Raw genomic sequence first — 22,322 nt, forward strand, 5'->3', positions numbered from 1 at the left:
TGTATAATAATACCCGTGACGAATAGATTTTGTTGATGTGTAAGAGGGTAAAATCTGCATGTTTGTTGTCTCATTTAGTTCTAACAAAATAAGAACTTAGGCTTTTATTTTACTCAATTGACAGAAGTTATGACTAAATTAACAATTTTAAGAAATGTATATATTTGAAAAGCAATGAAAGGCTTCATCTATTTTGACTTCAGACCTATGTATAACATGGTTATATGGAAGCATATTGTAACTGTAAATGTTTGCAAACTACTATACATGCGCATAAAGACACAGTGGTTATTGGCATGTGTATAGAACTGTAGAGAGAATGGTGCAACTAAATGAAGTTCCTGCTTACTGGGTTGGTTTCACATTTTTCTTTATTCATGCCCTGAAATAAACTTTTGCTTGTATGACTTGGTGTTTTTGCTAGATGATGACAAAATGGTGGATGTTGTGTCTTGATTTGTTGGGGATTACAAAAAACAGAAGGAAAAATAGTTGGATTAGTCGTTAACTGAATTTTTAATTGATATATGTTATTCTGACATGGTATTCTATGATATTGTGTGTAATGATGACCGGGCTTTGGATTTGTTCTCTTGCAACTGGATTGCATGAGTAGCTTATAAATTATTGTACTTGAACCTAGTTCCTGAAAATAAAGTATGTTTTACATGTAGGTGGATTGGTCGGACTTGTTGTGTTGGGCGATGTTGCTCTTGTCGCTGGTGCAACCTATATAAGAGCTAGCAGTTTGAATTGGAAGGTGAAGGGCTATTATCAACTATGATATCCTATTGATTGTTATCTATGTCATGCTAACATTTCTTGGTATAATTCCTTATTAGTGGGATAGTTGGCACGACTTTGTCAACCTTGATGGGGCTCATGCCCAAAAGGTGAAGCCCCTTTTCATCAGCAAGGTATGTAATCACTATACAGCTTATGAATGTCATACGTCAAATGTCAAAATTAAAAGGTCAAATGTTGATCCTGCATATACATGCCTGGAATGATGATGTAGCACTAGCACCAACAGTCTGAGTCGTGCTGGAATTGCTTAGTGTTAAGCTGCAATATAATTTGTATCAGTAATAACTTAACTAAATTATAAATATCTTCTGCGAGTAGGTTAACACAGTTTTGCAGCTGGTTCTAGTTGCAGCAGCTCTACTTCAACCGGGATTTGGAAGTGAAGAAACTCAACTTTATATCCAATATTTGAGGTTATTTTTCAACTCTCGTCAGCTATGTTTAGACCTGCTTTGGTGGAGGTGAAATTTTACATTATTGTTATTTTGAATGTGGTCAGCTGGTTGGTAGCTTCTACAACAGTTGCTTCAAGTGCGCAGCGAATGGGGTACAACACTGGAGAAACGGAGCAAAAAGGATAAAGTTCCGATCGTGAAAGCAGAAACATGTATTCTAGGAATGCTTTCTTCTTGTTAGAGATTACTACATTTTTTGTTGTTTCACTACTACAAAAGTTTACATACATAATAGTACATAGATAACGGTTTTTTTCAAAAACCGTTATGTATGAGCGCACTTTTAGGAATAGATAACGGTTTTTCGAAAATCCGTTATCTATGTAGTGTTGTCTAAATGCATAGATAACGGTTTGAACAAATGCGTTATGTTTTTGCGTTATCTATTAGTTGCATACATAACGGTATTACAAAACCGTTACGCCACCGTTATCTATGACCATCTTTTATAACAGTTATTTATAACGCTAAAGAACCGTTATGTATAATAGTCATTTACAACGGTTTTTGAACCGTTATGTATGAGCGTCTCTAAAAACTGTTATGTATAATTTTTTTAATATTAATTTTTTAAAATAATATTATATTATATGAGAAAATAACAAATGAATTGTTGATCCTAAAATCAGAATCTATCTACCGTCTCTCTCTCGTTCTTCCTTCTCCGGCGCATCTCTCCGTCTGCCATTTCACCCTCATCACCTCTCTCTATGGCCTCTGATGAAATCCGGCGAGCCGCCGCTTTCAACGGCTCTATGCTCTCTCTCCCTTCTTTGTCTTCCAATGAACCCCCACCTCCAAATCTAGAACCCTAGGACTTCGACTTCTCCGCGCCGCCCTTTTCCGCCGATCTTTCCGCGCCGCCTTCTCTCCCCGTCAATATCCACGGACGCCTCCTTCTGTTCCATCACATCTCCCCCTCTCCCGTCGCCTCTCTCTCTCTCTCCCACGTCCAAATTTTAAACCCTAGGTCGCCGCCCCCGCATCAGATCCTCCGCCCCGCCTTAGTGCGCGGCTGCGTCGCCCCCACCCACCTCCTCTGGCCTCGGCGCTTCTGTTGGTCCGTCCGGTGACTCCACTATTTTCCTTGAATGCCTCTATTACCCTCGGCTGCAATTCAGTCTACAAATCTTAGATTCACAATCGCTGCCTTCGTTGTTATCCGTCAATACTTGTTGTCTCCACTTCACCGCATTGTGTTGCAGTTATCCACAATCAATTCGTGAAATTGAGGTAAGTTTTTTGGTCCGATTGTTTGATTTCAGTGTAGTTGAGGCTTCTTCTGAAAGTTTATTAGTTCTGAACTATGATTATCGGATAGTAGCAGACGGATTTCGTTTGTGTAATTTGGTCGAAAATCACTTCCGAACGGGTTCATTTATAGAGTCTTTACATTTGTTTTCTGATATTAGTCTTTGAGAAGTCATAGTGTGGATGCTGATAGTTGCATTTTGTTGTGAAGATAATGGTAATTGGTGATGAATTTTGTCATAGAGAAGTATGGGTGATATCTTCAATTGGTGATGAGTTTAACTGCTTTGGGAATATCCTTGTTTGACTTAAAGGTTACGATTCTCATATGGATGCACTTCTTCCATAGAAGGATTATAAAAGAAAAAATCTTAAACTCTCACAATTTGCTGTTTTCATTTCTGTTCATTGCTGATCTCACTTAAGACGAGGTATTCTTTCTCACAAATCCTGTTATTTCTCTAATTTGTAGATTGGTGTAGCTACGATCATTTCATTTTCGGGCGCTGGTTCTTCTGTAAATGATAATTTTGAAAAGTGAATCAGATTGCTTTTGGTATTATTGGCGGACGTAGTGAATTTATGGTTTCAAGCACCTGATTTTATCTCTTCGGGGGTGTTGAGTGTGAAACTTAATGTTTTAATATAACTGCCTGAATAGCTAAGATATTCGGAGTGGTGTCCAATTTTCTGTGATATTATTGTATTCCAGTTATTTGCATTAGATTCTTTTGGAATTGATGGAGTGAGATATAATGCAATGTTTTGGTTTTCTGAACCTTTCGGATTTTGATTGTGGAATTTGTGTAGATGGCGTCGTCTGCTCTAATCTGTGAAACTGATGCATGCGTGGAAGGATTTGAGGGTAATGTCATCTTTTATGTTCGGACCGTGTTTTGGAAGTGTTATGGCGATGCACTTTTGTGTGGTAGTTAATGCATGCATTTCAGGCCCATGTTGAAAGCATTAAGAAGACTCATCTGCGTGAATTGATGAGCGACACGAAGAGATGCCAGTCCATGATGGTGTATGATGCTTGTTTCTCTTCATGTTTAAAATTTACAAGAAAGAGTTGATTTTGATGTAAAATGGTGTTGAATTTGGATTTTATTTCTTTGTGATGCCAGTGAGTTTGATGGGTTATTGTTGGATTACTCAAGGCAATGTGCCATTGTCGATACATTCAATAAGCTCAACAAATTAGCAGAGAGGTTCGTTAATCGTGAAACACATTCTCATACATAATTCTCCAACGGTTATTGGATTATCTCTCACATTCTCTATTGTTTGTTTGCTAGGGGATTATCTCTCACATGTTTGGTCAGAACTTTATTATTTCTTCCTTCACAAATTTTACTTACTAATGTGATCTTGATCAGTTGATCTGTTTCTACCTGGCTTGGCCTTTGTTGCTTTTTGGCCCACAAGAACTAAGATTTTCAATTGATTTTGTAAAGGATATATTGTAGTTTAATGTTATGTACGTTAGTTTATCAATGCCATGACCCCTTCATGATTGCAGTCTCGAGAGGCCGCGTCAATGGTTCCAGGGAAGACTGTTGATTTTCAGCGCAAGAAAATCAAAGGTCAGTAGCTCGTCATAGGTGTCCTCATTTAGCTAATTAGCTTCCCAGAACTTATATGAATATTATAAAAAAGTCCTAGATTGAAATGGGGGATAATTCCTTATTTTTTTCTTTGCTTACCTGGCTTTGTATGCCTTTCACTCCCTCAGGAAGTCTCAGGAAGCTTGACGAGCAGCCTGAGTGGCTGAAAGGGGGCAAACTTCGAGACTATCAGCTTGAAGGTCTTAACTTTCTTGTTAACAGGTGCGGACATGGTTCGAAGTGGATTTATTCTGAACAAATTATCTTCTTAAACTTTTATCATTTGCTTTCTACTTGAGAAGCAGTGCTGATCAGTGACTCTTTTGCAGCACAGCTGGAGAAATGATACCAATGTAATTTTAGCTGATGAAATGGGTCTTGGTAAAACTGTTCAGTCAGTTTCAATGCTTGGTTTTCTGCAGGTACATAATGTTGCAAGTCAGCTTTGAAAAATTTCCAATGTTTTCATGTTTTGATAGCATTGCTGATTCATAATCATTTCTGCAGAATTCTCAGCAAATTCAAGGACCATTTCTTGTTGTTGTTCCTTTATCTACCTTGTCTAATTGGGCAAAAGAGTTTAGAAAGTGGTTGCCTGAGATGAATGTTATTATATATGTTGGAACTCGTGCTAGCCGTGAGGTGGGTTGAGATATTGTTTTTGTTACATTTTGTTTTATATTAGATTTTATGTTCTTAGGTTATTGATTTCACTCTTCGTATGCAGCTGCTCTGTACATTTTGCTATGTGCTACCTTTTCTCAATTGGAAACTTTTTCCAATCCTAATCTTTTAAAGACATCTATAGTTGCAAGTAGATGACCTTTCTTTCTACTTGTGGTATTAGCTACTTGAATAAGAAGTGAATTTTACTGTATCTGTTCGGTTATAGTAAAGAGCTGCATATATATACATTTATTTATTTGTGTGTGAGTATTGTGAGAAATTGTACAGAACCGTGTTATACTGTGTTGATACTATTCCTCACTAATTAACTTAGTAATTCTTTTGATATATGTTATTACTTAATCCTTAGTACTTTGATGGTTGCTTTTCTCTTATTTCACATATTTTATTTGGATTATTTTTCTATTGGCAGGTTGAGCTTGTGTGTCGGGTTCTCTCCTAAGTTAGTTGCTGCAAATTCATCATAGCAGGTCAACTAGTTCATGAGGACTTGGTGCTAGAACACATAATATGATAGATTTTTGTTTTAGCTATAAGATAGTTGGTACTTTCAATTTTGAATCGAAATATGCAATGATCATATGTACTTGATACTTGGTTCATTTGGATGGTAATGTATGAATATTTTGGATGATATATAATATTGTTATTGGTGATTTTATCATTTTGTTGTTTTAAAGTTATTTATTTATTTCTTGAGATAAATAACATAAAAATCGAGAAAAAAATATTAAATATGCTAGTTGTAGTTGAAATACATAACAGTATAAAAAGTACAAAAAAATCGTTATGTATTTCTATCAAAGATAACGGTAAAAACCGTTATAAAAAGTAAAAAAAAAACTGTTAACTATGATAGAAAAAAAAACAAAAAAAATACAAAACATAACGGAAAAATCCTCATACATAACGGTAATAAATCGTTATGTATAAGCATTATAGATAACGGTTTCATACCGTTATGTATAGAAAAAAAACTGTTAACTATGATAGGAAAAAAAATAAAAAAATACAAAACATAACGGAAAAATCCTCATACATGACGGTATAAACCGTTATGTATAATCATTATAGATAACGGTTTCATACCGTTATGTATGAGCGTCCCGTACAGTTATCTATTCTCACATACATAACGGTTTTTAAACCGTTGTCTATGATACGTATCATAGATAACACCACTATACACAACAGTTTTTTTGCTCATAGATAACGGATAAAATCCGTTATCTATGAGCGTTTTTCTAGTAGTGTTTCGCTCCAAGCAATGAAGCATTTTATACATTTTATTCATTTTCGCTCCAAGGAATGAAGCATGTATAGGTAGTTTGCAAACATTTACAGTTACAATATGCTTCCATATAACCATGTTATACATAGGTCTGAAGTCAAAATAGATGAGCCTTTCATTGCTTTTCAAATATTATACATTTTCTTAAAATTGTTAATTTAGTCATACTTCTGTCAATTGAGTAAAATAAAAGCCTAAGTTCTTATTTTGTTAGAACTAAATGAGACAACAAACATGCAAATTTTACCCTCTTACACATCAACAAAATCTATTCGTCACGGGTATTATTATACATTAGTTTATTACTAGTTTTATATTTATATATATAAAAGATAAACACAAAAGTACTTAACATAAAATCTGTAAATAAGACAATCTAACTTCACTAGAAGAATAATGAAAAAGCAAGAATCAACAAGTCCATCAAGTCATCTTTTGAGGACAGATTATGGGAAAGTAGAAATGGAAATAAAATCAGTATTTAAAGGAAAAATCCCATGCATGATGCATCCATTATCATCACCAGCAGCGTCGGGCAGTCTTCATTGCAATAGAATTAGAAGAAAAAAAAAATGAGTGGGAGTAACCAAATCAGAGAAAGATGGAACCTCCCAACAACAGAGAGTATGATCCACGCCAGGGCAAGTTTTTTGTGATGTGTAAATGAATTCAATTGCACCACATGTTTTCCATATCATTCATTATCAACCAAGATAATAATTTGGCTATGATTTTACTCAATTGACAAAAGTATGACCAAATCACAATTTCAAAATAGAATTGGCAAATTCTCCACAAAATTATGCAAGATTTTGAACTTTTGTGTGTGTGAGTGTGTGTGTGGCTAGTAGGCCTTATACATATCAACAAGCACAAATATCATGTATCCAATAACAAAAAAAAAAACCTTAAAAATCATGTACTTACGATGTAAAAGCCCTTTATCCACCATTGCCAGAGCAACAGATACAATTAAAACCTACAATATTTATGTAGCTATCAACAGTAAATAAATATAAGTCACTAATCAGTTTTCTCATAATCAATATGAAACAGTTGATATAAATCTTGAGGGTTATCGAAGATTTGCATTTACCATTAACAAAAGGAGTAGAAGCTTACGTTGTCCGCAAGAGGATCAAGGTAGGACCCAACAACAGAATTGATTCTCATTTTTCTAGCCATATAGCCATCTAACTGAAAATAAAATAGAGATATTAGGCGAATCCTTAGTCATGACTCATAATGCTGATCAAAAATTTCCTCACTTTCATTTCAAAATTAATTATACCCAAAGAAGAATAGCATCATACCCAATCAATTGTTCCAGAAACAGCAAGCCCAACAAATGCATAGGAATGCATATCATGTACAATCATCCTGCAAACGAATATACCAATCAGTCAAATGGCATGACATGCTGATACTGATAGTAACATCATGTTACGCTAAAATCTTTTTTAAAAGAAGCTGAGAAACCAAACACCATACATTCATATATCCACCCAGATAAGTTAAAAGTGGTTTCCAGCAAAGAGCAACCATAAATCACACATCACAACTTTTTGGTAACTTTACAAGCATGAATCATAGGATCGTTGATCCTTAATTCTAATTTTAGATAACATGTACCATGTTGGAAGCTTCGCATGAAGACCATCCTTATAGAGCAAATTTACATTCTCCACATTCTCCCCTCATCCCCGCCCTCTAAAGGCCCAGCCGCCAACCAATGACATTATATGCTGAACTACATATTGAGAATAACAAGTGCAAAAGGAGTGTGGATAAAACATGAATATAAAATAACTTAGACCTTAACTAGACAAGACATAACAGTATCATCACTTTGCTATCTAAGCCAAGTCATAAAAATGATCATCAACTGGCATCCGCTTCACTCACACAACGAGTGTTCTAGGTCTTGAGACATCCCATATTTACATTAGCAACGACCGTAATCATCCACGATATGTCTCATTCTCTTTACAAATATAACACCAAATTACTTCCATCCACTGCAAATTACCAGCAACTATAAAACATAAAAAATGAATCAATTAAATTAAGACCTCACTATCCAAGCAACGGACCGGAAAGCATCCGACTAAAGGAAATAAAATTAGGGAGATTCAAGTAACTGTCTCTGATCGCATCATCGCCACTACTAGCTCCAACCTCTGCAACTTTTCTAAATTCCTCGTTAACGTTCTCATTCAATAGCCTCGGAGCATTATGCCCAAGATTGTACCTAAATGCCGGTTGATGAAGTAAATTTATTGCACGTAGTTTCAGGAAATTGAGGACGATGTCGGATTGTAAGAAAAGAGGGGTGGAGGACTGGGAGAGCTTCCACGGAGGATTGAAGAGGAAGAGAGGCCCCCCCACCGGAAAGAGTAATCTCGACCGAAACAGAAAATGGCGGCGGATGTAACCGTTACTGGGCAGCGAATATGGAGATGAAATTGGGGAAGTGGAGGCGAGAGAGAGGGAGAAGAACGTTCTAGAAGGATCGGGATTGGATAGCTTCCTCGAAGATTGAGAAATTAGGGCTTTGAGTGATCTGAAGATGGCCATTAACGAATCTTTTTGACATTGCTCGGAGGGTTTGCGACAGGGTTTTGGAGACACAGGAGAGGAGACAGGTAATTTCAATTGCGATTTTTTTAAGGTGCACTGCACTCTGGCAAACGAATGTCAGCTCAGGCAAACGAAAGTCAGCTCTGGCGGCCTTAGTCAGCTCTGGATTCAATCCAAACGACAATATTTACTTTTATTTTATCTAAGATATACATTTCTGATTAAGGCCTAATTGTTCGTATTTTGGGGGTTTGCATGTGTTTATTTTAAGTTCAATATCCTTGAAATTGGTGCGTTTATGGGTTTGTTTTATACTTTGCAGGAGATTTAGATTTTATAGATGGAAGAGTGCTATTTTGGAGATTTTGGGTTAGAATGGCGTACTTAGGCGCAAACTGGTGCCCAGAGCTGAAAAGCCCGCGCCAGAGCTGAAAAGCCCGCGCCATAGCTGAAAAGTCCGCGCCAGAGCCGAAAAGCCCGCGCCAGAGCCGAAAAGCCCGCTCCAGAGCAGAGCGCGCGTATAGGTCTGCGCCAGAGCAGAGCGCGCGGATGAGTTTGTGCCAGAGCCAGAGCTGACTTCCAGAGTCAGAGCTGACCATCTCCAGAGTTGAACTTCTCTATCAGAGCTTAAATCTCCAGAGCAAAACAAAGTTGTCAGAGCAGAGCTAAGACTCGACAGAGCTAAAGTTCCAGAACAAACTTTCCAGAGCGTACAAGACTCGACAGAGCGTACAATTTCCAGAGTCAACATATGTCTCCAGAGTCAACTTATCCAGAGCGGACTTTACTCGCCAGAGCTAAACTTTCCAGAGCGCACTTCCAGCTCTGCCATACCTTTCCAGAGCCGCTTATGTTTCCAGAGTTGGCGATTTTTCGCCAGAGTTGACAATACTTGCAGAGCACGCCCTAGATGGACTTTCTTCCCTGTTACGATTCTATTTCCTTTAGACCAGCTTTGCTGGGCCGATTTTGATGGTAATTAGGGTTGGAATGAAGTCTATAAATAGGGTCTTAATCTTCATTGTAAGAATAATCTTTTGCCCTATTCTTTCGTTCCACCTTGAGAATCATTGTTTCTCAAGGCAACCAAGACTTAGGCGTTTTTTAAGCTTTCTTGTTCTTTCAAGTTCTCGAGTTCATTATTTTAGTTGATTTCAATTTAGTTTTTAGTTTCCTCTTGGATTGTAATTGAGTGACAACGATTGCACGTTCAAGAAGTTATTGATATTTCGTATTTCATTCAAGTTCTTTCGTTTCATTATGTTTATGCTTTGCTTTTACGTTTATGCTTTCCTTTCAATTATGCAATTTAAATTATGCAATTTTGTTTCATGCCTAGTTTAGAAGTTTTAATTCAAGTCTTTAAATTTCGTAGTTTAATCGCATTTAATTTCTTAAGTTAGCTTTACTTTAAGTTGTTTAATTTTTGCCTAGGGTTTTCATAGTTTCTTGCCTAGATTAAGTTTAAGTTTAATTTACAAGTTTAAATTTACTTTTCACGTTGAGTTTAATTTTCAAGTTTTAGTTTTTAAATCAACCTTTACTGTTTTCTCGTGACATAATTAAAAGCCCTTTAAGATCTTCCTTGAGAGACGACATTGGGTTAACTTACCACTGCTAGGATGTCCTTGTTCTATTGCAAGTCAATCTAGAGGTGTTTCTAGTTGAGTCAATTTCCATACTTAGGGTTCAATTCTATTGAGAAAGCCCCTTAGTGTTAGAATTAAGAACAAATCAGATCCATCCAATAAAGAGTATTTGACGGACAAGATCCATTCATCAAATTAATTTATTAATTCATTTACTATGACATAAATTACCTTTTAAAACCGAAGAGGCCAAATTCGTCAAACTTTTTTCTAGAATTTTTTCTAATTTTCTTTTTAGGTTTTTCATAGAACTGAACACACTCTAATTGAGGCACTAAATTTTAGTATCGAATGATAGCAAAAATTCGATTAAACCAATTTATCAAGCAAAAAAAGTATGATAGCTCTGGCACCCTTGGTTAGCTCTGGTGGCACGAGTCAGCACTTGCGACACTGTTCAGCTCTAGCGACGCTGGTCAGCTCTGGCGATGCTGGTCGGCTCTGGCGGCCTGGTCAGCTCTGGCGTCCTTGGTCAGCTCTGATGGGCTTGGTCAGCTCTGGCAACTCTGGCGGCCCCTGGTCAGCTCTGGTTATAGTCAGCTCTGGCAAATGTGAGCTCTGACTACTCTGCGCTCTGCTCTGCTATGCGCTCTGCTCTGCTCTGCGACTCTGGCGGTGATTGCCAGCTCTGACATCTTGAGCTCTGCCGAGTGAATGCCAGCTCTGGCAGCTTGAGCTCTGTCGAGTGAATATCAGCTCTGGCTGCATTGTTAGTTATGCCCGCTTGCGAGCAATTTCCAGCTCTGCCAGCTTGAGCTCTAGCGAGTGATGGTCAACCGCAGCTCACTCTGCAATTTGCCCATTTTCCTACATTTTAAACTCTTTTGCAAAAAAAGTGAAATATTCATCATTAAATTCACCACATCAATCACTAAGAGTTCAAATTATCAACAACTAATCCCTCAAATTATGAACAATTAGGGATAAATCATTCGGTAAACTTTGTGATACAGTTCAATAAAAATTAGATAACGTTCATTATATAATTCAAATGATCGTATTAAAAAATACTCCCTCCGTCCCGCCCAAGATGCTACATATTCCTTTTCGGGTCGTCCCAACGAAGATGCTACATTTCTATATTTGGCAAAAATAAGGAATTTTAAACACTTAATTAACACTAATTAAGTATTTCTTTATTATCTCCTCTCTCCTACTTTATCACTTTATTACCTTCTCTTTTTTACTTTATCACTTTATTACTTTCTCTCTCCTACTTTATCACTTTATTATCACATACTTAAAACATTAATCTACAACTTCTTAAATCCCGTGCCGAAAAGCAAATGTAGCGTCTTGGCCGGGACGGAGGGAGTATAACAAACAAAGGAAATTGTTCGTTACTTTGTGATACACGTTCAATAAAAATCGAAGTTTGTATTGTCCAAACCCAAACTTTGTATCATCTAAGAAATCATTTAACAAAAATCTTAAAAGTATATAACTAGAATCCATAGGTGACAAATTAGTACTTTGGGATAAATATACAGCTAACAAAAATTAGTGAGCATGTTCATATATATTATTGCACATGTTCATCAATATTATAAAAATGTTCGTAACAATTAATTGAACAAAATATGTTATAATCATATTTCTTCAATCAAAACAGAATTAGATATATTACTACGGCTAAAACCAATATCGATTAATGGGTTGAGCATTAAACTCCATTGCATAAAAAAAATGTATTTTGATGGTTACTGTTGAATGGGATTTATAATGAACATATTGATGTAGTTTAATGAACTTTTAATTCTTTGAAAACAATGTATAAAACAAAGTGTACGCAGCAGGATTCCTCCTCAAGAATGTAAATCTGACATCATACAAATATTGACTTAATATAAATGATCGGAATACAATACCCAAAATAAAAAGATTCAACATCCATAAATTTAGGAGACATGCTGATGCAGCTCAAACAAAGCCAAACTCGCGCCAGAACAGAGCCAAGCTCGCCAGAGCTGAAGTCATTATGCCAGAGCAGAGCGGGTCTACAGAGCAGAAGAGAATGCTAGAGCAGAGCAGAAGAGGATGCCAGAGCAGAGAGCAGAGAGAGCAGAGCATAAATTCATATAATATTTTGTTCCATCGTTCATTTTAGTATCGCGACAGAAATCAGATTTAATTAATTGAACATAACTTTGCATTACATTGCGTCGTGAGGTTAAACAAGAAAAAGATGGTGCACCAGCACAACTATCTCCAAGACATTTTATTCATTCCTTGGAGCGAAACAACAAAAAATGTAGTAATCTCTAACAAGAAGAAAGCATTCCTAGAATACATGTTTCTGCTTTCACGATCGGAACTTTATCCTTTTTGCTCCGTTTCTCCAGTGTTGTACCCCATACGCTGCACTTGAAGCAACTGTTGTAGAAGCTACCAACCAGCTGACCACATTCGAAATAACAATAATGTAAAATTTCACCTCCACCAAAGCAGGTCTAAACATAGCTGACGAGAGTTGAAAAATAACCTCAAATATTGGATATAAAGTTGAGTTTCTTCACTTCCAAATCCCGGTTGAAGTAGAGCTGCTGCAACTAGAACCAGTTGCAGAACTGTGTTAACCTACTCGCAAAAGATATTTATAATTTAGTTAAGTTATTACTGATACAAATTATATTGCATCTTAACACTAAGCAATTCCAGCACGACTCAGACTGTTGGTGCTTGTGCTACATCATCATTCCAGGCATGTCTATGCAGGATCAACATTTGACCTTTTAATTTTGACATTTGACGTATGACATTCATAAGCTGTATAGTGATTACATACCTTGCTGATGAAAAGGGGCTTCACCTTTTGGGCATGAGCCCCATCAAGGTTGACAAAGTCGTGCCAACTATCCCACTAATAAGGAATTATACCAAGAAATGTTAGCATGACATGGATAACAATCAATAGGATATCATAGCTGATAATAGCCCTTCACCTTCCAACTCAAACTGCTAGCTCTTATATAGGCCGCACCAGCGACAAGAGCAACATCGCGCAACACAACAAGTCCGACCAATCCAGCTACATGTAAACCATACTTTATTTTCAGGAACTAGGTTCAAGTACAATAATTTATTAAGCTACTCATGCAATCCAGTTTGCAAGAGAACAAATACAAAGCCCGATCATCATTAACATACAAGATCATAGAATACCATGTCAGAATAACATATAATCAATTAAAATGTGATGTTTGGTGTCTGCAAAGTTTTGGAGCTGTGCTGATATAAGTCGGATCATCAGGGGGTTGATTGCTATTTTAGGAGTCTAAAGTTGTTATTTGGTTATGCACGCGTTTTACTGTAAGCGGTGTCGTTTTGGCTCTTAGATTAGTAATCTGTTTTAAAAGGTGTTCTGTAACTTTCAGTTAGTTATCTTCCTCTTCGTTGAGCTGAGAGAATTGTAGTGAGTTACATGTTGTGATAGTTCAGTCGAGTTTCTTGAGATCTCAGTGTAATCTTTGTAATTCCGGTCACCTTCTCCGGCGAGAGCAATAAGAATTTCCTTTACCCTCCGTGGATGTAGGCACCTTGCCGAACCACGTAAACACTGTCTTGTGTTGTCTCTGTTTTCTTTCCGATTCAGCAATTGTTTTGATCTTTAAATCTTACAATTGGCGCCGTCCAGTGGGAATAGATCCACGACAATGTCTTCAATGCGATTCGAAACCGAAAAGTTTAATGGGAAGAATGATTTCAGTCTCTGGAAAATTAAGATGCGCGCACTTCTAATTCAACAAGGATTGGCTGGCGCATTGAAGGGAGATCTGAAGGCGAAGGCTGGGGATGATGATAAATCGAAGGTTAATTGGGAGGAAATCAATCAAAAAGCGCATAGTGCGATTATATGCCTAAGCGATCGTGTTCTTCGTGAAGTGGTGAAAGAAGATACTGCACTCAAGGTATGGAATAAACTTGATTCTCTATACATGCCTAAGACTATTGCAAATAGGTTATATTTGAAACAGCATATGTATCAGTATAAGATAGTAGATGATAAGGACATGAATGAGCAATTAGACGATTTCCAGAAATCTCTTGATGATTTGGAGAGTGTAGATGGTAGGATAGAGGAAGAGGACAAGGCAATATTATTGCTTAATGCTCTTCCCAAAACCTACGAACATCTTAAGGATGCAATCTTGTTTGGTAGAGAAAACAAGGTCACTTTTGAAGAAGTTATAAATGTTCTTAAGGCTAAAGAAATGCAAAAATCCTCTATTGTTAAACCTAGTTCTCAGCCAGAAAGCCTAAACATAAAGAAGGGGAAGAGTGGGAAATTCAAGAAAGGTAATAATCAGTCCAAGAAAGGAAACCAGCAGAAAACCAAGGAAGGGGAAGATGATGATACTAAAAGGTGTTTTCATTGTAAGAAACCTGGTCACATTAAGAAAAATTGTTATTCATGGAAGAAAAAACAGCAAAAACAAGGAAATACAACAGCTGATTCAGCTGACGTAGCTGAAGAAATTGAGAACCATGAAGTATTGAATGTGATGAAGGGGTCTGCTGGGGAATCATGGATCATGGACTCGGGGTGTTCATTTCACATGTCACCCCACAAGGACTGGTTTGTAGACTTGAAAGAAGAAAGCATGGGGTCTGTTGTACTAGGAAATGACTATTCCTGCAATGTCAAAGGTATTGGAAGTATGAGATTGAAATTAGATGATGGCTCCATCAGAACACTTACAGAAGTAAGGTACATCCCTGAAATAAGGAGAAATCTCATCTCACTTGGTATGTTAGAAAAAAAGGGGTTCGATTTTGCATCAAAGTCTGGAAGTGTATATGTGATGAAGGGTGATAAGGTTCTGCTGAAAGGAACAAGGAGAAATGGTTTGTACCACCTTGATGGAGTAACCCTCATTGGACTATCTGCAGTAGCTGAAACAAATGCTCCCATGCTCTGGCATCAAAGGCTAGGGCATGTGAGTGAATCTGGTATAAGCCAACTAATAAAGAAAGGGTTACTCAAAGAAGGTGGAGCTACCAATACACAGAAATGTGAATATTGTATACTAGGCAAGAGCAAGAAGATCCCATACCCTATGGGAAAGCACACATCAAAGGAAGCTCTTGACTACATACATGCGGATTTGTGGGGACCGAGCAGAACAAGCACTATGGGAGGTGGAAAGTATTTTCTTTCTATCATAGATGATCATTCCAGAAAATTGTGGCTCATTGTGATGAAGTCAAAGGAAGAAACCTTCATCAAATTTAGACAATGGTGTGAGGCTGTGCAGGTAGAAAAGAACCTCAAGATTAAATGCCTAAGAACAGACAACGGTTTAGAATTTCTGAGTAATGAGTTCAAACACTACTGTTTAGAGAAAGGTATTATAAGGCATACCACTGTTCCAGGGAACCCTCAGCAAAATGGTGTCATAGAGAGGATGAATAGAACAATCCTAGAGAGAGTGAGGTGTATGTTGCTCTCTTCAGGACTTCCCAAACCTTTCTGGGGTGAAGCTGCAGCTACTGCAGCTTACTTGATTAACTGGTGTCCATCTGCTATAAACTATGATACACCAGAGGAAAGATGGACTGGCAGGCGAGTCAATTATGAATACCTTAGGGTGTTTGGTTGTCAGGCCTATGTGCACTCTAAACAAGATAAATTGGAAGCAAGAGCTAAGAAATGCATTTTCTTAGGATATCCTCAAGGAACTAAGGGATATAGGCTATGGTGCACAGAGCCAAATGAAAGGAAAATTATCCTAAGTAGGGATGTTATATTTGATGAGTCAAAAATGCCTTTTCTGAAGCAACCAGAGAAAGACACTGATCAAGATGACAGAACAGTTGATACCAAAATTGAGGTGGAGCAAGCTGAAGGAAGAAAAGACATTCGTCAACCTTCGGATACAGAAACTATTGAAACCTCAGAAGATGAAGAAGAAACTGAGAATGATGATCCTAATCATCACGGACTCACTGATTATCAACTAGCCAGAGATAGGCAAAGGAGAATCACTCACCCACCAATAAGATACAGAGAAGATGATCTTATAGCTTATGCTTTAGTTGCTGCTTCTGATACATTATATTCAGAACCAATGAACTACAAGGAAGCAATGAAAGCCTTGGATAAGGACAGGTGGATATTGGCCATGACTGAAGAGATTGAGTCTCTTATTAAGAACAGGACCTGGATATTGGTGGATAGGCCGTTGACACAGAAAACGATTGGGTGCAAGTGGATATTCAAAAGAAAGCTTGAAATGATATTTGTGGAGATCCTGAGATACAAAGCCAGGTTAGTGGCAAAGGGGTACACACAAAAGGAGGGGATAGACTATAATGAAGTCTTCTCTCCAGTTGTTAAACACAGTTCAATAAGGATTTTGCTAGCCATAGTAGCTCAGTTTGATTTAGAGCTAGAACAGCTTGATGTAAAGACTGCTTTTCTCCATGGAGATCTAACAGAAACCATATATATGGAGCAACCAGAGGGCTTCATATTACCGGGGAATGAGAACAAAGTGTGTCTATTGAAAAAGAGTCTCTACGGTTTGAAACAAAGTGGCAGGCAATGGTACTTAAAATTCGACCATCACATGAAGAAAATAGGTTACAACAGGTCTAAGTATGATCATTGTGTATATTTCAAAAATGCAGGAAAAGATACTGTTTTCTATCTCCTTTTGTATGTTGATGATATGTTGGTGGCAAGCAAAAGCAAGAGAGAGATTGAGCTGTTGAAAAGAGATCTTGAATCTACTTTTGAGATGAAACAAATGGGTAATGCTAGGAGAATCCTAGGTATGGACATATGCAGAGATAGAAAGAGAGGAAAACTTTGGTTAACACAACAGAGTTATGTTGATAAGGTTATAAGGAGGTTTAGAATGCATGAAGCTAAGGTAGTGTCAACACCTTTGGGATCACATTTTAAACTCACAGCAGATCACCAACCAAAGGAAGAATCAGAGAAAGCAGAAATGGAGAATATACCATATGCAAATGCAGTGGGCAGTATCATGTATACCATGGTATGCACTCGGCCAGATTTAGCCCACAGCATTAGTGTTTTGAGTAGATATATGGCTAATCCTGGCCACTATCACTGAGAAGCCATGAAATGGATTATGAGGTATTTGAAAGGTACTTCTAAATATGGGATTTTATTTCACAGAATTAATGGTTTTACAGGTGATGCTGTGGTGGGATATGTGGACTCAGATTATGCTGCTAACCTTGATGGTAGAAGGTCACAGTCCGGGTATGTTTTCTTACTCTATGGAGCTGCTATTTCGTGGAAATCTTCTCTGCAAAATGTTGTGACTCTCTCTACTACTGAGGCCGAATATATGGCTCTCACAGAGGCAAATTCTCCACAAAATTATGCAAGATTTTGAACTTTTGTGTGTGTGTGTGGCTATTAGGCCTTATACATATCAACAAGCACAAATATCATGTATCCAATAACAAAAAAAAAACCCTAAAAATCATGTACTTACGATGTAAAAGCCCTTTATCCACCATTGCCAGAGCAACAGATACAATTAAAACCTACAATATTTATGTAGCAGTCAACAGTAAATAAATATAAGTCACTAATCAGTTTTCTCATAATCAATATGAAACAGTTGATATAGATCTTGAGGGTTATCGAAGATTTGCATTTACCATTAACAAAAGGAGTAGAAGCTTACCTTGTCCGCAAGAGGATCAAGGTAGGACCCAACAACAGAATTGATTCTCATTTTTCTAGCCATATAGCCATCTAACTGAAAATAAAATAGAGATATTAGGCGAATCCTTAGTCATGACTCATAATGCCGATCAAGAATTTCCTCACTTTCATTTCAAAATTAATTATACCCAAAGAAGAATAGCATCATACCCAATCAGTTGCTCCAGAAACAGCAAGCCCAACAAATGCATAGGAATGCATATCATGTACAATCATCCTGCAAACGAATATACCAATCAGTCGGATGGCATGACATGCTGATACTGATAGTAACATCACAGTACGCTAAAATCTTTTTTAAAAGAAGCTGAGAAACCAAACACCATACATTCATATGTCCACCCAGACATCCCATATTTACATTAGCAACAACCGTAATCATCCACGATACGTCTCATTCTCTTTACAAATATAACACCAAATTACTTCCATCCACTGCAAATTACCAGCAACTATAAAACATAAAAAATGAATCAATTAAATTAAGACCTCACCATCCAAGCAACGGACCGGAAAGCATCCGACTAAATGAAATAAAATTAGGGAGATTCAAGTAACCGTCTCTGATCGCATCATCGCCACTACTAGCTCCAACCTCTGCAACTTTTCTAAATTCCTCGTTGACGTTCTCATTCAATAGCCTCGGAGCATTATGCCCAAGATTGTACCTAAATGCCGGTTGATGAAGTAAATTTATTGCACGTAGTTTCCGGAAATTGAGGACGATGTCGGATTGTAAGAGAAGAGGGGTGGAGGACTGGGAGAGCTTCCACGGAGGATTGAAGAGGAAGAGAGGCCCCCCCACCGGAAAGAGTAATCTCGACCGAAACAGAAAGTGGCGGCGGATGTAACCGTTACTGGGCAGTGAATATGGAGATGAAATTGGGGAAGCGGAGGCGAGAGAGAGGGAGAAGAACGTTCTAGAAGGATCGGGATTGGATAGTTTCCTCGAAGATTGAGAAATTAGGGCTTTGAGTGATCTGAAGATGGCCATTAACGAATCTTTTTGACATTGCTCGGAGGGTTTGCGAATATTTTATCAGCCATCAAAAATCCCCCTTCAGTTTTTCCTTCGTGCATCAACAACCAAAAGACAGGAAATTACTCCAGTTACTGCCAAACTTGAAGAGGTAAGTTTGAATCAAGTTTTTCCTCCATCTCCTCCATAGTTTCAGCCTGCATTATTTGGCCAATAACATCTATGATTTATTTCAGTAAATCCTCACTGAACTCAAAAAGAAAACACATTCAGACAACCAAGCACGAAATACACGAGGTAAAACAACTAAGCTCTGCTTACTCAATCCATTCGAATTTTCATCCAACAAAGCATGTTCAGTTTTTTTTCAGAATACAAAGCGCACCTTGAGTAAAGAGATATGCCTTATAGACTTAACATAATCACATGTTCTAAAATACAGAAATCAGTTTATATGTTTTCTTCATAAGACAGGTATTAAGAACCTTATGATACAGTAGTAGAACTACGATGCCTAGTTCTAACCTCTTTCATAATTGGTATAAGAATCAAGGAATTTACCTTTACAAATTAGTCAGTTCAGACTTAGCATTTAGAAGGGGAGAAGCTCACTCGAGGTACCTGTTTCGTTTGAACGGTGTTTGAGAATAAGGGCCGCTGCCCTGCTACGTCGAACTAGAAAGGATGACGGTGGCACTCGTAGGACAGAGCAGTAGTGTCGGTCCAAAACAACGGAGGCCTTGGCTTTGTCGGGAGAGTGGAAACGCTGGTTCTTGGAGACTACAGCGGACCTGTTTCAATAAATTAGGGAGAGGAGCGCCGGCCTCGCAGGTCTTGCGGCGGCGGACAGACCCGACGGCGGCGGTGACGATTTCTGGTGGAGGAGAAATTAGGGCCCCGTTTCCTTTCCAATTGACAATGTGTGTTTTCTGAAATTTGGGGATCGGGAGAAAAAAACACGAGAAGAGAGGTCGGACGAAGGGCGTGACGGGAGGGAAGATGAGGACGCCAAATGGCCGTCTCCGACGGCGCGGCTTTCAGAGGCGGCGAGAGAGAGAGAGGGAGAGAGATCGCGAAACAGAGAGAGAATGTGAGAAAGGAATGGCGACAATCAGTCGCCGGAGTTGAGAGAAGAAGCGCCGGATTTCAGAGTGGCGGAGGCGGCTGTTCGCCGGAGCTGAAAGAGTCAGCGGCGGCGACGAATTTGGCAAGAAGAAGAGAGTGCTGATCCTTTCAGCCGTTCCTGACTAGTAAAAAAGAAGAAGAGGTGGGCCCCTTGCTTGGGCTGAATTTATTCCTTAAGGTGGGCCGAAATTTTGGGCTGGATTTAATTAGAAAAGGGCTGACTTATTTCCTTAAATGAGCCCAGGTTTGATATTAATTAAGTACAATGGACTGATTAGAATTAATTGAATTGAGCCTTTATTATTTCTCCTATATTTAAGTCTAATTGGAAATCAGTTCAACACTCATTAGTTTATTAATTCCTGATTATGGATTAAATAGAGTAGATCAATTTAGTTAGTATGTGGGTTAGAATACTCTAAGATGAGTGAATATATTAAGATTAATAATTCAATCTCATAAGAGTCACCGCACTGTAGTAGAGTCTTGCTAGCAGGTGGGTTTACTTTCATATATATCAAATGAGTTTAATGTTACATTTGAACAAGTTATTTCGTTATAAAATCTTTGAACTGAAAATTAATTGAAGTTATTTCAAGTATTGTCTTGCCATAAAATGTTTCAATTTCAGTATGATATGTATCTGATGTGGCTTTGCCAGTTATCATGTAGTCGAATTCGGGTCTTGAGCAGTTGATAGCTACCTTGTCTTGACTAGTGTACACGAGGGACCGTGAGTCAGCTAGCGGGTTGGCCGGTCCGGTGTCTGTTGAGAGGTGGCCACTTCTCCGGCACGCAGTTCCAGATATGATAGATTACAAGAGAACTTAGTCTGATCAGACTAACTTTAAGAATCACAAATGAATTTAGTAAGCTTGGGACTATTTAGCTAAAACTCCATTGCTGTATTGTTTATGATGGCATGACAATTTACTATTTCAAAATGCAAGTATCTATAAAAGATTTTTCTAAAATAAGTCAACCACTATGTAAACTGTCAGCTCAAGACGTACCCTTTGAGTTTGATGATTCTTGCATGAATGCCTTTGAGATGTTGAAACTGAAGTTGAGCTCTGCACCCGTTGTGATTGCGCCTGATTGGTCGCTGCCCTTTGAAATCATGTGTGATGCTTCTAATTATGCCATAGGAGCCGTCTTAGGTAAGCGTGTTGATAAAATGTTGCGTGTGATTTATTATGCTAGTTTAACTCTGAACAATGCACAAGTAAATTACACTACAACTGAAAAAGATGCTTGCTGTGGTCTTTGCCTTAGATAAATTTCGTGCTTACATCATTGGGTCTAAGGTAATTGTTCATAGTGACCATGATGCGCTGAGATACTTGATGACTAAAACACAAGCTAAACCTCGTTTAATCCGTTGGGTGTTATTGTTGCAAGAGTTCGATGTTGAGATAAAGGATAGGAAAGGAAGTGAGAATCATGTGGCCGACCATCTTTCACGCATGGATAATAATTTGATTGAATAGGGTCATAACTTCATCCCTGAGTCTTTTCCTTTTGAGCATGCATATGAATTGACCTCTGCCAAGTTCAGCGCTGCTCAAGCAAGCCCTGCCGAGCTCAGCGTTGCCCAGTTCAGCCCTTCCAGCTCTGCCGAGCTCAGCGCTGCCCAGTTCAGCCCTGCCAGCCCTGTCGAGCTCAGCGCTGTCCAGCCCAGCTCTGCCGAGCTCAGCGTTGCCCAGTCCAGCTTTGCCAGCCCTGCCGAGCTCAGCGCAGTCCAGCCCAGCTCTGCCGAGCTCAGCGCTGCCCAGCCCAGCTCTACCGAGCTCAGCGCTGCCCAGTTCAGCCCTGCCAGCCCTGCGAGCGCTGTGCCCTGGTATGCGGATATTGTTAATTATTTAGTTTGTGGAATTTTAAGGCCTGAGCTGACATCGCGGGAGAGGAAGAGATTTTTAGCTCTGTGCAGGCACTATTATTGGGAGATTCCTCACCTTTTCAAGCTTGGAAAGGATGAAGTCATTCGACGGTGTGTGCCGGCAGAGGAGCAGCAGCAAGTTCTAAAAATGTGCCACGAAGATCATTGTGGTGGACACTTTGGGGGGCAGAAGACAGCGCACAAAGTCCTTCAATCAGGTTTGTTCTGCCCTTCCATTTTTAAAGATGCTCATATTTTTACTCTAGCATGCGATAGGTGCCAGAGAGTAGGAAGTCTCGGCCGA

The 22,322-nt window shown here is 38.5% G+C and overlaps 3 protein-coding genes and 2 long non-coding RNA genes across 7 annotated transcripts; 3 read left to right on the forward strand and 2 right to left on the reverse strand.

Moving 5' to 3' along the window:
- Window positions 1-787: 787 nt before the first annotated feature.
- Window positions 788-1,535, forward strand: LOC131022198 (uncharacterized). Its single transcript, XR_009101178.1, has 3 exons — window positions 788-917; window positions 1,126-1,220; window positions 1,307-1,535. It is a non-coding gene; the product is annotated as an uncharacterized LOC131022198 (long non-coding RNA).
- Window positions 1,536-3,328: 1,793 nt separating this feature from the next.
- LOC131022199 (uncharacterized) lies at window positions 3,329-3,722 on the forward strand. Its single transcript, XR_009101179.1, has 3 exons — window positions 3,329-3,378; window positions 3,464-3,540; window positions 3,641-3,722. It is a non-coding gene; the product is annotated as an uncharacterized LOC131022199 (long non-coding RNA).
- A 184-nt stretch (window positions 3,723-3,906) lies between these two features.
- On the forward strand, window positions 3,907-4,771 carry LOC131021131 (protein CHROMATIN REMODELING 5-like). The gene is made up of 4 exons (XM_057950220.1): window positions 3,907-4,099; window positions 4,249-4,342; window positions 4,455-4,542; window positions 4,628-4,771. The coding sequence occupies exons 1-4, from the start codon at window positions 4,054-4,056 to the stop codon at window positions 4,769-4,771; spliced, it is 372 nt and encodes a 123-aa protein (XP_057806203.1). The 5' UTR covers window positions 3,907-4,053.
- Window positions 4,772-7,408: 2,637 nt separating this feature from the next.
- On the reverse strand, window positions 7,409-8,719 carry LOC131022200 (cardiolipin synthase (CMP-forming), mitochondrial-like). The gene is made up of 2 exons (XM_057951635.1): window positions 8,176-8,719; window positions 7,409-7,478 (listed from the first exon to the last, which is right to left on the reverse strand). Coding segments are annotated over exons 1-2 (501 nt in total). The 5' UTR covers window positions 8,676-8,719; the 3' UTR covers window positions 7,409-7,477.
- Window positions 8,720-12,428: 3,709 nt separating this feature from the next.
- Window positions 12,429-20,261, reverse strand: LOC131022201 (CDP-diacylglycerol--glycerol-3-phosphate 3-phosphatidyltransferase 1, chloroplastic-like). 3 transcript variants are annotated; one of them, XM_057951636.1, is made up of 9 exons: window positions 19,636-20,259; window positions 18,530-19,211; window positions 18,186-18,252; window positions 17,995-18,069; window positions 17,800-17,851; window positions 13,270-13,355; window positions 13,113-13,187; window positions 12,810-12,904; window positions 12,429-12,723 (listed from the first exon to the last, which is right to left on the reverse strand). In XM_057951636.1, the coding sequence occupies exons 2-9, from the start codon at window positions 19,027-19,029 to the stop codon at window positions 12,630-12,632; spliced, it is 1,044 nt and encodes a 347-aa protein (XP_057807619.1). In that variant the 5' UTR covers window positions 19,030-19,211; window positions 19,636-20,259; the 3' UTR covers window positions 12,429-12,629. The 3 variants fall into 3 exon arrangements, with proteins under 3 accessions (XP_057807619.1, XP_057807620.1, XP_057807621.1); XM_057951637.1 differs by having other exon boundaries at window positions 18,530-19,234; XM_057951638.1 differs by having other exon boundaries at window positions 12,653-12,723; window positions 12,810-12,876; window positions 19,636-20,261.
- Window positions 20,262-22,322: the final 2,061 nt, after the last annotated feature.

The sequence above is a fragment of the Salvia miltiorrhiza genome, chromosome 4 (assembly GCF_028751815.1).
Source record: "Salvia miltiorrhiza cultivar Shanhuang (shh) chromosome 4, IMPLAD_Smil_shh, whole genome shotgun sequence".
Classification (NCBI taxonomy): domain Eukaryota; kingdom Viridiplantae; phylum Streptophyta; class Magnoliopsida; order Lamiales; family Lamiaceae; genus Salvia; species Salvia miltiorrhiza.